Consider the following 13,907-nt stretch of genomic DNA (forward strand, 5'->3'; position numbering starts at 1 on the left):
CCAAGCTGGCAAAGCAACACAACACAACGGTCGGTACGAGGAAAAGGCTCAGAGAACAACGTGGTCGATCCTCCACAAGTGAACAGCCTGAGCTCATACAGTAGGTGGTCAGGGAAGAGCATTTAAATATAAACAGTAACAATGACACATTTAGAACACTTTCACTCCAAACGCTGCACTGTCAAGAGGAAATAATACAAAGTGTATTTCTTTCAAAGATTCAGAGATTTTTATTGTCAGTTCTCTGTATGTCAAAGACATACGGAAGAATCGAAAAGTCGTTTCTCTCTCACCTAAGATGAATATTATAGATATGAATTAAATGCTGTAGAAAATCAAACATAAACCTGGTGGAAGAAGCTGTCTGACTGTCTTGTGGAGCTCCGGTGCCCTTTCCCTGAAGTCATAACATGTGGTTAATGTGGTCTGAGGATACCGACAACCAACAGGAGGCTCTGTGGAACCAATCTGTGACTGATTGATCCCACCATGAATCAGTGAAATTATCAGAAATTATCTTGGCATTAGGGATGTAATGTCTAAACTAAGAGCTGCTGGCACAGTGAGAAATCAATAGAGGGCGGGCCAGCAGAAAGAACTGAATCTACCACCAATCATCTCCTATGAAGCTTAAAGGGATAGTTCAACATTTTGGCAAATTGGCCCATTGCCATAATCCCTATAGTTTTAGGAGTAGGTTTGTTACCTTTAATTGTCGGTGCAAGCTATTTTTAGAACAGCGGAGCAGAGCCGCGAGCTGCTCAGAGCTATGCTACAGAGGCTCATTGAAATTCTTATATAAGAAGACAGTAGCCAAACTCACAAAACGCTGCTGCCCAATGACATGGCGGCGCCATATGGCCGCCATCTTGGCTCGTCCACTCGGTCCCTATACTAGAGCATTATGCCTATGGAACATGTTCTAATAAAAGAACCAGAACTTGCTCAGTTTTTGACCGATTTTTCAAACGGTTTGGTTTGTTATGAATGTCAGAAATGTTATGATACAACATACTTAAAATCATGAATCATTTAACTATGTACTTTTAAGTGAAATTAACATTATGCAAATAGTTAAAATAATAGCTATATACAGAGAAAATTTCACAGAGTAATGAATAGTCTTTTAGTGCAGATGACTGGATCACCATCTACTACTAGCCAGAGTCAGAGCAAGTTGAGTGACCCAATATGGCCGCCTGTGAGTTACGTTGGCGTGCACAGTTGAGCCTGAGAGGAGGGGCCCAAACTGAATGTTGTGTTTACAAACCGCAATGAACAAACCTACAGACTCTACCTTTAAATTAACTGAACCGTGGTGGTTGAGATGCAGAACAAGCCTGTACACACAGATATGTGGATAAGTTGAGTTTTAATAGGTTTGATTTGTACATTTTGTAACAGTAATGTGTGCAACAAAACCATACAGTTGGCCCCAAGTCGGCCAACTCAGAAGATAGTTTTCTTGGTATACATACATGAAATAATTCACAATCTACACTTTAAAGTACATGAAGATTACAGTACAGTTTCTAAACTGAGACGCAGTCTCAAATTAAGCCACTAGATTACATCTTCTTGTGTTTTGCTGCCCAGTGTCATTATAATACACCTTAGTGTTCACCAAGATGTGAACTGCGATTTCCAAAGTTTCTTTCCCCAGAGTCCATCTCATGAGTGGTTCAGGTCATCAACAGAGAGAGAAAAAAAGCTTCAAACAAAGAAAACAAAAGTGCAGCCACAATATGGGCTCACAGCTAACCTAGCCTCACAAGGCAAGAGACGGGTTTGTACAGAGGAGGGACAGAGTGCTGCTGCACAGGGAGCTCAGACCGGCAGCAAACCGAGTCTAAACTCCCCCGTCAATCAAAGGTGGTGATGCAACATAAAGTTTCTTGTTTTTTTTTTTAATGCCAGCACTTAGATGTATTTTCTCTCTTCCCTCTGGTGACACTGATCCATGCACGGAGACTGAACGCCTTTGGACCGAGGCGGACGTCTGAGACCAACATGACTCAAACATGGATGAGAAAAAAAAATAAACAGAACTGTCCGGCCCAGCACCAGAGGAGAAGAGAGCAGCCCCTTTAGATGTCAGTACAACACACAGTACACTTTAAAAAGATTTACATCTCAAATTCTACTTGGACCTAAGGACCATACAAGTGTTTTTTCTGCATTCCCCCCTGATTTCCTACAAATGATATCTGACTGATGAAAAATCCAGGAAGTGGACAACAGCATTTAAATCTGTTATGAAACTGGTAACAAAAGTTTTTTGGGGAAAAATGTAAATCAATGATATGCACACTAGCTTTTCACTGGATTTAGTTCATTCTCATGTGACTAAACACTCAAGATGCACATACTAGTCCTTTCAACATCTCATGGTCTTCATCAGCAGAAGAGCGTGTCATGCTGATGAAGACCATGAGATGTGATTGAGAGTTTTTGAAAAAAAACCTAGCAAGTAACTTTAAATTAGTTATTTTGCCAAAGTAATATTTACAATTTGGCAAAACGATCAGTCTTCTGAGGGATAAGGCTGAAAGCCTCAGAAAAAGCTAGTAAGTTGACCTTGAGTTAATATATTCTTTCATTCTAAACTGTGCAACTGCATTTTTAGTTTGTCTAGAGACAACGGAAGAAATTTGAACAAAAGTTTTTCCTCAGTTTGAGAATGAAGGTGAGTCATGATGTTACATGATACCGTTTCCTGCATCAATAGAATTCAAAGCAGAAACATCATGTTTGAAACACACCGACACTTCCTGTACATTGTTTGGAGCAGGTCAGGTGAAGTGTGTAAAAACACTGGTATGATCCTTAGAGCACAGAGGCTGAATGCTGTTTGCCCTCTGCAGAGCAGTTGTTGAGTTTCTCTGTCCTGAGAAACTTGAAATGAGGAAGTTAAGCATGATCTTTTTTTTTCTTTCTTTTTTTTTTTTTTAAAGAGATGATTTTGTCATGGTGGAGCTGTGGGCTCCTTCATCACTGCTGCACCTCTAGAAGACTAAATGATGTGTGGGAGGTGAAATCCCTTAATTAACAGCGACCACCTCCATGTTTGGGCAACAGAGGAGTCAACGGATGCCACTTGAACACTGCCTTTCTCTTTTTATTTAGATGATTTATTTATTGCACATAGCCGAGCTAGGAAGAAGCAAGTGACTGAAATTAATGTTTATGGGTTCAGAGAGGAGTCACTGATGCCAGTAACATGCAGCTTCATTAGGTTCCATCATTTAACTTGGAATTAAAATGACTGCCATGGCTCTGTTTTTTTGTTGTTGTTTTTTTTTCACTCTGACGTCATTTTTAGTTGTGTGCGTTTCCAAAATAAAATCTCAAACAGTCCGTTAACCAATTTCCGGACCTGAGTTGCTGTTTGACGTTAACCAAAAAATTCATAAATATGAGCCTCTTAGAAAAGCATCTACATTAAAAAGCTGTACAGTCATTTTTAATGTAACCTTCAATAAACTGTCCTCTAAGCTGCAAAAGGCCGAGCGCCTGTCTACACTGTGATTTAGTCCAAGAAGCTTAGGAAGTCCTCAGATATCCTGGACTTTTCCTCCCGTCACCGAATCCCACGCGAGGACTCGAACCAAAGACGGACCGATCCCTCTGACAACCAGGCTGCGTGGGCTTCACTGACACCAGGAAGAACAGAGAATAACGAGAGACTTCCAACAGTAATGTGACAATCAAAAGTTGACCCTGTCAACGTTTGTGCAAAGTCCTGATGAGGCTGCGGGCTCAGAGTCCGACCGGTGGACAGCAGCGAGCCGTTTAACACTATTGTCAAATCCAACACCACGAGTAGTTTGCGTATTTTTGGGTTAAGCCTACAGGGAAACCTCTGACTCATCTGACAGACAGCACAGGTTACAGGTGTTGGTGGGGAGTGACGTGGGGGGGAGGAGGGGGAGGGGGAGGGGAAGGTGTGATCAGTCAGTCAGACCCCGAAAAATCAAGAAACAAAAAAAACAAAACTTGAACTAAGTGACACGCTCAGTCTCTTATTTCTTGCTGCGCAGCCGTTTGGACTGTCGCGGGAGGTCCAGGCTCTTTCTGGTGCGTTTGAGCGACGACCCCCCCTCGCCCTCCGCCTCTACGGGTATAGAGGCCGCGGCCAGACCGCCAGCTGCCAGCGCGGCCCCGGACGTGCCGGCGGCAGCGGAGGACGCGGCGGCGGCGGCGCTGCTGGATGTGGAGGGGACGGTGGCGGCGGTGGCAGGCCGGGGCCCCCCCATGGCGGCGGCGCTGCTGTCCATCAGTTCGCGGAGCTTGTGCTCCAGCTCGGCCAGGCGCGCGTTCTGCTCGCCGATCACCTGGGTCTGTTCCAGCAGCTTCTGCTCCTGGTCCTGCAGCTGCTTCTGCTGCTCCAGCTGCTTGACGCGGATCTCCTGCATCTCCCTCCGCAGCACCGTCATCGACGCCCCGTTCACCTTCACCTGCTGCTGCACCTTGGTCATCTCCGAGCGCGACGGCGTGTTCTTGGCCAGTAGGGACATGGTGGTCAGGGAGGTAGACGGACCGGCCACTGAGGGGACAAGGACACACAGACAGAGAACTGTCACGCTGCTCTATGAGTATTAGAAAACAAGATTCTTTCCTGTTTCCAGTAAAGAACTGGTTCCAACCCACTGGGCTTGTGATTCCCTGAGCTTTTACCAGTTGAAAGTTAAAGGGATAGTTCAACATTTTGGCAAATTGGCCCATTGCCATAATCCCTATAGTTTTAGCAGCAGGTTCTTTACCTTTAATTGTCGGTGCAAGCTATTTTTAGAACGGCGGAGCAGAGCCGTGAGCTGCTCAGAGCTACACTATGGAGGCTAATGGGATTTCTACGTTTCCCTCATCAAACTGGACAATTACACAATCCAACAACTCCAAAACGCTCTGGTGGACAAGTTGTGACCTGCACATTCACCACGCTATGAGATAATAACATCACGACAAATTAAGCAAATGCTTAGAACTACTTTTGCTTTTGAAGTCACTTTGCCGAGCAGCCGTGTCGGGAATGTAAATTTAGTTAAGTAACGTTCATTATTTCATAGCGTGGTGAATGTGCAGGTTTTGGAGTTGTTGGATTGTGTGTTTGATGAGGGAAAGCTCGGAAATACTGCGTGGAAATAGTGCAGAGCTCACATCTGCCGCGCCGATCTAAAAACAGCTTGCACCGACATTTAAAGGTAACAAACCTACTGCTAAAACTATAGGGATTATGGCAATGGGCCAATTTTCCAAAATGTTGAATTATCCCTTTAAATCTTTTGTGAGAGCTGCCATCTTTTAATCAGAGACCATTATTGTGTCAACAGCTGCTGAGGGAATTTCTCTGTGGAGTTAGAGGAACATGGATGTTACCTGGTGCAGAGCCAATGAGGCGGCCCGACAGGTCGGCCCCCGGCAGCTTCTTCTTCAGGATGGGGACGATCTTCTCATCAAAGTACTCCATGGCCATGGAGGAGATGTCTCTCAGCTCCTGCAGGACCTCGTGTGCTCTCTGAGGGGCTCGAGTGGAGTTCACGTAGCGCAGCACGCGATAAATCTCATCTATCACCTGACAACACACAACACACACCAAACACACAGTCAGGACTAAAATCAGAAAACACACAACCACCATGAATGAAACAAGAATGAATCACTGGCTCTTAAAAAAACTACATAATTGTGAGTGTGCACTCTGCTGTCAGGTCTGAGAACTGCAGCTGGTTATACAACCCTCAATTTTTTTTAATGGGAATTGTTGATCCTGATTAGAACTAGACCAGTTTCAGATGAGCTCACCTTTCCAGGAATAAAGCAGCAGAGGTTGGAGTCCACATACTTCATGAAGGTCATGTTGAGCAGAGACAGACGCGTCTCCACGGCAGCCAGGATGTCAGCATGACGGGCCAGGGAGTGGTTTCTCCTCTCCGACTCCCGCCTGATGATCAACACACAGGGGAGGAGAGCTTTGGTTTGTTTTTACAGGACAAAATAGGTTTCAGTTTCAGACATCACATACGATAACACTTATTGCTTATCAAAGTAAATCTTCAGGTGGTAGATTTCTCATTAAAAGTCCAATGGGCCAAGAACAGATCAAGCATATTATCTCAATGAAAGTTAGTTGAGTTAAAACAAAAGTGAGGACATCTATGTGTTGTTTTGTTGTCAGTGCATTTTTTTTTTTTTTTTTTTTTTACACATGGAACAAATTTTTGTTTTGTTTTTCTGAACAACATTAACCCATGTCACAACACATCCCACTGCCCAAACATGGACATACATAACATTGTGGATAGACAGAATTAAAATGATTCAACAGCCATTCATGAATCTTGATCCTGAGCTCTGACACAGAGTTTGATCCATGATCTACATGTAAACAGAGGGTCTCATTCAGGGCTGAAGGATAAATCGCCTATTGCTATCACATCCTGTATGCTGGACCCACCTGAGGCCAGTAATACAGACATGTGATCTGTTGTAGGCTACATGAATGATACAAGGCCAGAGGAAACCAGAGTGTCTGCAGCTCTACAGTGAGTGTACTGTCTTCACACAGTTGATTCAATAGAAGAAAACAATTGAGTAAGTGTCTACATGAGCAGTGTGTGTGTGTGTGTGTGTGTGTGAGAGAGCCACATACAAGTAGATATTAAATAAAAAGTTAAGGATACAGAAAACAAATCTCAGATTCAGGGGCTTGTTGTTAGTGTTTACTACTGTAATAAAGTTTTGTGTACTTGCAACTATTTTTTAACTCAAGTATTCCACATGTTATTGCAGAGTACAAACAAAACTCACATGACAAAGTTGTGATTTAGTGTGAGAGCTCCACAAATAAAGACTAAAACCAGCAGCTGCAGCAGAGACGAAGCAGCTGCATTATACTGCACATACTGTACCAGACTGTACTGACTGTAAAGCTGCTGAACCATTCAACATTAATCAACACAAAAGATTTTAACAAAAAGGTGAGTTTTTAAGTGTTGGAGAACAATTCTATTAATCAGCTGTTATTATGGAGTCTGAAATCAAATTAACTCTACGATATTAGACCAATTCATTTTTACAGTTGCCATTCAGCATTCACCATGCTCCTTGTTACTTTGAACTGCGCTGACTGAAACTATCCATACATGTATTAAAGGAATAGTTCAACATTTTGGCAAATTGGCCCATTGCCATAATCCCTACAGTTTTAGGAGTAGGTTCGTTATCTTTAATTGTCGGTGCAAGCTGTTTTTAGAACGGCGGAGCAGAGCCACGAGCTGCTCAGAGCTACGCTACAGAGGCTAATTGGATTTCTTGGTTTCCCTCATCAAACTCATCAAATACACAATCCAACAACTCCAAAACGCTCTGGTGGACAAGTTGTGACCTGCACATTCACCATACTATGAGATAAGCCTGTGAATATTCTCATTTTACATACGTAACTAAATATGAGATAATAACAGAACGTTACGAGGCGGCTCTGCTCCACCGTTCTAAAAATAGCTTGCACCGACAATTAAAGGTAACGAACCTACTCCTAAAACTATAGGGATTAAGGCAATGGCCAATTTGCCAAAATGTTGAACCATCCATTTAACTAAAGTTTTTCTTGTGTGTGTGACCCATTCAATCTGTTTTCTGAATTAGTAGTGTATTTCTGTCTTTGCATGTGTTTTGGGCTCTTAGGGTGACTGTAGTTTGGAAACATGATACATTTTTCCTGCATTGGAGCAGCGCGTGCTGATGTGACACCGACCTGGGCAGCTGGGCTTTGACTTGTCTCTGGCACAGACTGTGGTAGCGCTCCACTTTGAGGAAGCCCTGGTTCAGGACCCGCTGGCAGATCATGTCCATGCGCTTACACACCTGGAGAGAGGCAGACGGAAGAAAAAAACAGGTGAAGAAGACTGAGGTTCTCTGATGTGGGCTTCAGCCGATCAGATTAGGATCTCCATCAGCTCACAATTCCTCCTTGGAAAGGAATCTCCAGCGCTTCCTCTGCTTGAGGAGATAAGACAGGCAGCAGTGAAGCTCCTCTCATTATCATTTGCAGCACTGATCCAGCTCTTTATTGCGACTGCTGCTCAGATACGTCAGGTCATCTCAGGTCAAGTGGGGATGTCCAATCACTTCTTAGATCTTGATTTTTCATAATACAGAGCATACTCAAATTCAAAACCACTAAAGACGGGGTGCTCGGTGGTTAGAGAGCACGTCCCATGTTGGTGCATGCCTGAGGCGCTGATCGCTGGTCCGACTCCCGACTGAGACGATTCTTGGTGCACGTCATTCCCCAAGTCTCTCTCCCTGCTTTCCTCAGGGCTCTAGAATAACTTTCTTTTACTCGGAACACAGCGGCCCACTAACTTAAAATTTTAGGAGCACAAGCAGAATATTTAGGGGAGCACACTGTAAAACTTGCAAAGCAAGCAAACATTTCCTTTTCATTCATTATCCTCACACACATTGGCCTGACACCTGTTATGACAGATACTAGATTCTTTGAGTCTGCCCCTCCATGTTTCACTAAAAACAGAAAATTTACTGGTTGCACATGCGCAAGGCAAGGCAATTTTATTTGTATAGCCCGTTTTTACAAACAGTTTGTCTCAAAGGGCTTTACATGGCATCACAACAACATCCTCTGCCCTTAGACCCTCACATCCACTGAGGAAAAACTCCATAGAAAACTCTTTTAACAGGGAAAAACCGGAGAAACCTCAGGGTGAGCAACAGAGGAGGGATCCCTCACCCAGGACGGACAGACGTGCAATAGATGTTGTTACAGACAAGAAAACAGTTTATAGTTTATGACACAGAATGTGGGAAACATAGAAATGCAAGTGCAAGCAAGCGGATGAAAAATAATTTTCTTGCACTCTCAAATTTTAGGTGCAAGATTCCCCCATTTAGGGGCCTGGAGCCCTGTTTCCTGTCTCTCTGCACTGTCCAGGGGCCTGTTGTTCAAAAGTAGAATAAAGATATCCAGGATAAGTGGAAAAGCCAGGTTGGACAAAGTCTCATAAATCCATCCTGGTTTCATTGGTTGTTGGAACACCAGGCCCGAGCCAGGCTGAGGAGGAGCAGCTTGGTCAAGCCAGGTGGAACTAATTCTCTCGTCAGTAGACCACAGAGATTGATCACAGATTCACCAATGAGAGGACAGGTGTGGCTACTTTCCTCCAATCAACAGTGGATCTTCATGCTGACGTCAGGTGACACACGTCTTAAAAAAAAAAATTAAAAAAAGCACCATCACTGTGGTAAAGCTCAGAGAGAGCGCGGCAGACAACTGCGGACTAATTTAATAATCCAAAACTATAATCACAACACAAGTTCCTTTCACAAATTAACAGCTCTAGTCTGCACTTTGCCTTAATGATGACCAGTGGAAGATGATTCATTACACAAATCTAAAGTAAGGTTTATACAGCACAAATACAAGTGGCCAAAAGTGCAACAGGTGGAAATTAAATATAAGAACATTATGCAGTCTGGTGCTTCAATAAATTGCTGGTAACAATGTTCAGATGAGGTGTATAAATTATTTGGAAGGTGCCTGCCACACTCACTCAATTTTATTCTTATTTTCTTACCTCAACCAATATTTAGGCCAGTATATTTTGCAACATATTTTATAAAAATACAAATAAATCTATTGCTATTTTTGCTCCAATGCTTTTTATGAGAAGCCAGTGATGCAGTAGCCTACTAGTGGTCATAGAAAATATCATAGATGGACACAAATAGTGAAAATAGTGAGTAGGTATTGTCTGAAGAACATCCAGTGTCCACAATTCAGTGCTATATGAATTTTACAAACCGTCAGATATCTGTAGCTCTGCATCTGAGGAAGCAGGCAGCGCTGGCAGATGCAAAGATTCAGTGTGACAAACACATAAATAGGCCTTGTGAAAAAAATAGCCTAATAAATATTGTAAATGTATTTTGTTTGTTTAGAAATCAGGCCAATATGTACATCAGAACATGGAATAACTGAAACACATTGATTTCTGATCAGAGTGACTGCTGACTTCACAGATAAAGACAACAGAATCAACTAAGCCTGGCTGTTAGCATAGCTGTTAGCCTAGCTGCAGAGAGTAAATCACCATAGTAACTTGACCAGGATAAATCTAACCTGCTTTCGAACAACCGACTTGAGGCTAAATTCAGCCAGGATAACCAACATATCCCGGCTTAATCCCTTATCTAGGTTTCGAGCAACAGGCCCCAGGGGTGTATAGATACATGGATTTGTATCTATCTATTTATTATTTTATTTTATTTTATTTATTTATTTATGTATAATGTAACAGTAATTACATTTGACTAAAATGTGTAAAATCTTAATTTACCAAAGCTCCCCATAAACAACAAGCAAGTTTATGTTTTGCATTTTGTTCCCATAGTGTACCGAAAATGAACCGAACTGTGACCTCAAAACCGAGGTACGAATCAGACCGTGATTTTTGTGTATCATTACATCCCTAGTCCTAACTAATAAAGGCAAAAAAAATTCTATCTATCTAAAAAGAAAAAAGAAAAAAACCCACTAAAGGCAGAAGAAGTGTATTCTGTGGTTTTCCATGATGTCAGGGAAACTGAGTGTCATATGAGACCACTAGAGCCACTGACTGTGTCCAGGAGGTGAGTAGGTTAATACTGTGGCTGTGTGCACCTGGCTGTATAAAGCACTGGAGCACATCTTCATTCACATCTTAACCAAATCTCTACCATTCTTCAATGTATGACTGGACCTGTTTTCACAGTGCCGTGTGTGTATGTGTAGGTAGTGGAGATGTGATTCTTCCTGGACAGATCGAGGCAGCATGACAACCCCACAGCAGGTGTTCTGGTCTGACATCAAATTTTAAAAGAGGAATAAAAAAGGCAAGCTCAGTAAACAACCAGAGTTTTGCATTTGACACGGATCATTGGGGACAAGTATGCAAACAGCGCCACAGAGCATTTCAAATGAAACACGGGAGGAAACACACACATGAAGCTCATCTAAAGCAGGTCAAGGACACAGCACACACACTGTACACAGATCAGCCTGAGAGAGTTTCAGCTGCTCACTTCATATCAACACAACGTTACCATCACCTTCCGTGAGCCACGCCCAACCTTCATGAAGGCTAACATTCTGACTAAACATTTAGCACTAAAAATGTGAATGAATATTTTCACACCAGCGGTCTGTTACCTGGTCAACTGGCAGCTTGACGACTGCATAGGGACATGTGTTAGTGTGCAAACATAACCCTCCGAGGATGAAAAATGAAGCTAACGCAGAAGAAACAGAATGTGGCTGCAGTTCCTCCACTGACCACTAGAGTGAGTCTCCAACAGTGAGTCCGTCTCAATAGACTCCCATGTTAAATTGTTCAACTTTACAGCAGAAATAAACATGTTCACAGACTGAACCAAAAATACTCTCTTGAGCTTATTTTGCTCCTTCAAGACAACTGTTTACTCACATGTTTACATTTCACTGAAGAATTTTAGAATTGGGGGCGTGGCCTCTGAGGGACAGGTGGGTCAGCTCGTGCTTGCTACAAACCAGGATCCACCAAAGTTTCAGTTTGACAGCCAGCCAGCCAAAATCACCTTTGCCCATTTTTGGATATGCTGGGATTGGAATTAGGGGGCGGAGTCAGGAACTGCCAAGACAGCAATCTGAGGGTGTCACCACCACAGAGGCTACATCCATCTTTATGTAGTCGATGGTCAAAACACTGTGTGTGTTCCAAGTCTGTGTTGATTCTATTTATTTTTGGGGGGGAATTTGGAAATGAAAAATGTGGAATTTCATTGACATAGGCAGTAGGCACTAATAGATTTCTCAGCCCGTCTCAATCACAGCCATAGATAATTATAACACCATAGCAGCAGCCATTGTCTACCACAATAACTTATGTACAGAGCACTGGGTGTGCCCTCTTGTGTTGAGCTCAGCCATCAAATCTCTTCACCTCCAGCAGGAGCTAAATCGTTGCAATAATCAAATCAATGCATAAATTACAAAGCAAAAACATGCAAACAGCTCAGAATAATTTGGAGTGTGGACTGGTGGTTACTCCATCCCATCTACCCAGGGGCCCATTTTCTTCTCAATCCACCCATGCAAATATAAGGATTATATGAAAAGCACAGTGTGAGAGGCTGAGTGCTTTGCATTGCAGAATTATTGTAATGATGGAAAACAGCTGCCTCTCTGGAGAGCTGTTAAAAAAAAACGAAAAAAAAAAAAAACCTGTAACCTGTGCATCACTGCTGGAGGGGCTGCAGCCGCTGTGACAACACAACACAAACACAACACTGAATGTTTTTCCAGCCAAACACAAACAGCAAATGACCTGTCCCAGAGAGGGGGGGGTGGCAGGCAGCGTCTGCAGTGCAGGAGAGTCCAACACACCCAGAGAGTCAGACAGACAGGCAGACAGCTCATCCCCTCTCTGCTCTGCTCTGTGCTGCTGTGTCTCTCTCTGTCTCTCTCTGCTCGGCTAGCCTCGTCCTGCTAATTAGCACAATGAGCACTGCGGGCCGCGGCTGCAATTAGCCCGCCGCTCAGACAGCACACACCGGCTGTCGGCCCCAACACACCGCTCCGACACCCGCTCCTACCGACATTATACACAAGTACTTTGCAAAGACGAGCGGTGCATCTGTCTAGCAGCAACCGCAGCAGCAGCGGCAGCAGCAGCAGCTTTGTTCCCCCTCTGGCTGCCTTGTTTTTGTTCTCCTTACCGAGCGGAGCAGGCTGATTTCGTCGTAGGACATGAAATTGAGAATGGTCTCAATGGCCACGATGGGAAGTCCCAACAGCGGGTTGTTCTGGTGCGGCTGGTCCGGCGGAGGGCTGGACTGTCTCGGTGACACCGCGTCTGAGTCCAAGGACCCAACACATCCATCAACTCTCTCTACGACGGCCGCCATCTTGCTTTGCTAAAGGAGGAGGCGGAAGTGACGTCTGTAAAGGAAGCTCGCGTGCCATTTTCCCCCAAAACGATACACAAAACCCGTGCAGAGGCACGTTAGTTCAGTGGGAAGGTAAACAGAGTTTTACACAAAAGTTTTCTTTAAAATAATAAAATAAAATAAATCAAATCAAATTTCCTGAGGTAATCTTTTTTGAAAATATTTATTTCTAACATGTAAAACAAAGGCACAATTTTAGTTTGTTCCTTCATCTGTAAATAACAAACAAGCTGAAGAACAAAACTTTGAAATCGAATTTATAAATGAATATGAATATTTGTATTACACTCTTGCAGAATATAATAGTTTGAGTAATGAAAATGATTAATCTTTATTTTCAATCCTTTTCCCAATTGGCTGTGATGAAACATGTGTGGCCCAGAGCGATAGATATAATGTTATATCTATCGCTCTGGTGTGGCCGTGTCAGAAGCTACTGTCTACATCACCTTATACTAGGATGTGTTTGTTTGATCCAACAAATGGACCGGTGGTTAACAAATGATGTGGACAGTCCTCAGTCAGAATGAAAAACCATCTTCCTTCATCTGTAAATGCTTCAAACACAGACTTCAGATCAGATGATGGTGTCTGGTGAGGAATCCTCTGTCTCATCTTTATCTAGTGTAACATCGTTTGGACAGGTTCTGACATGATTCTCAGTGAAGCTCTGCTTCAAAGTTAGAGAACTTCATAGAGAGTGGGGCAGTAGTGGAGTGAAATGTACAATATTTGCCTTACAGTGTTGTGATGGAAAAGTCAGACATTTCAAAAAGAAGTTAGTGAAAAACATGTTCATGAACAGTACTCAGGTAAATTCATTTTGTTACTGCCCACTCCTGATCAACAGAAAATGTCATAAAAATGACAGAGTGTAACACATCTTATCTATGGTCCTGGAGTACATGGCCAAGTCACAGTGA

At 43.1% G+C, this 13,907-nt stretch overlaps 1 protein-coding gene across 1 annotated transcript; it reads right to left on the reverse strand.

Moving 5' to 3' along the window:
• Positions 1 to 1,398: 1,398 nt before the first annotated feature.
• Positions 1,399 to 12,943, reverse strand: fbxo28 (F-box protein 28). Its single transcript, XM_083987657.1, has 5 exons — positions 12,754 to 12,943; positions 7,757 to 7,866; positions 5,803 to 5,941; positions 5,377 to 5,572; positions 1,399 to 4,546 (listed from the first exon to the last, which is right to left on the reverse strand). Exons 1-5 carry the CDS (start codon positions 12,940 to 12,942, stop codon positions 4,023 to 4,025), a joined length of 1,158 nt encoding a protein of 385 aa, XP_083843783.1. The 5' UTR covers position 12,943; the 3' UTR covers positions 1,399 to 4,022.
• Positions 12,944 to 13,907: the final 964 nt, after the last annotated feature.

Source organism: Trachurus trachurus, assembly GCF_905171665.1.
Source record: "Trachurus trachurus genome assembly, chromosome: 15".
NCBI lineage: Eukaryota > Metazoa > Chordata > Actinopteri > Carangiformes > Carangidae > Trachurus > Trachurus trachurus.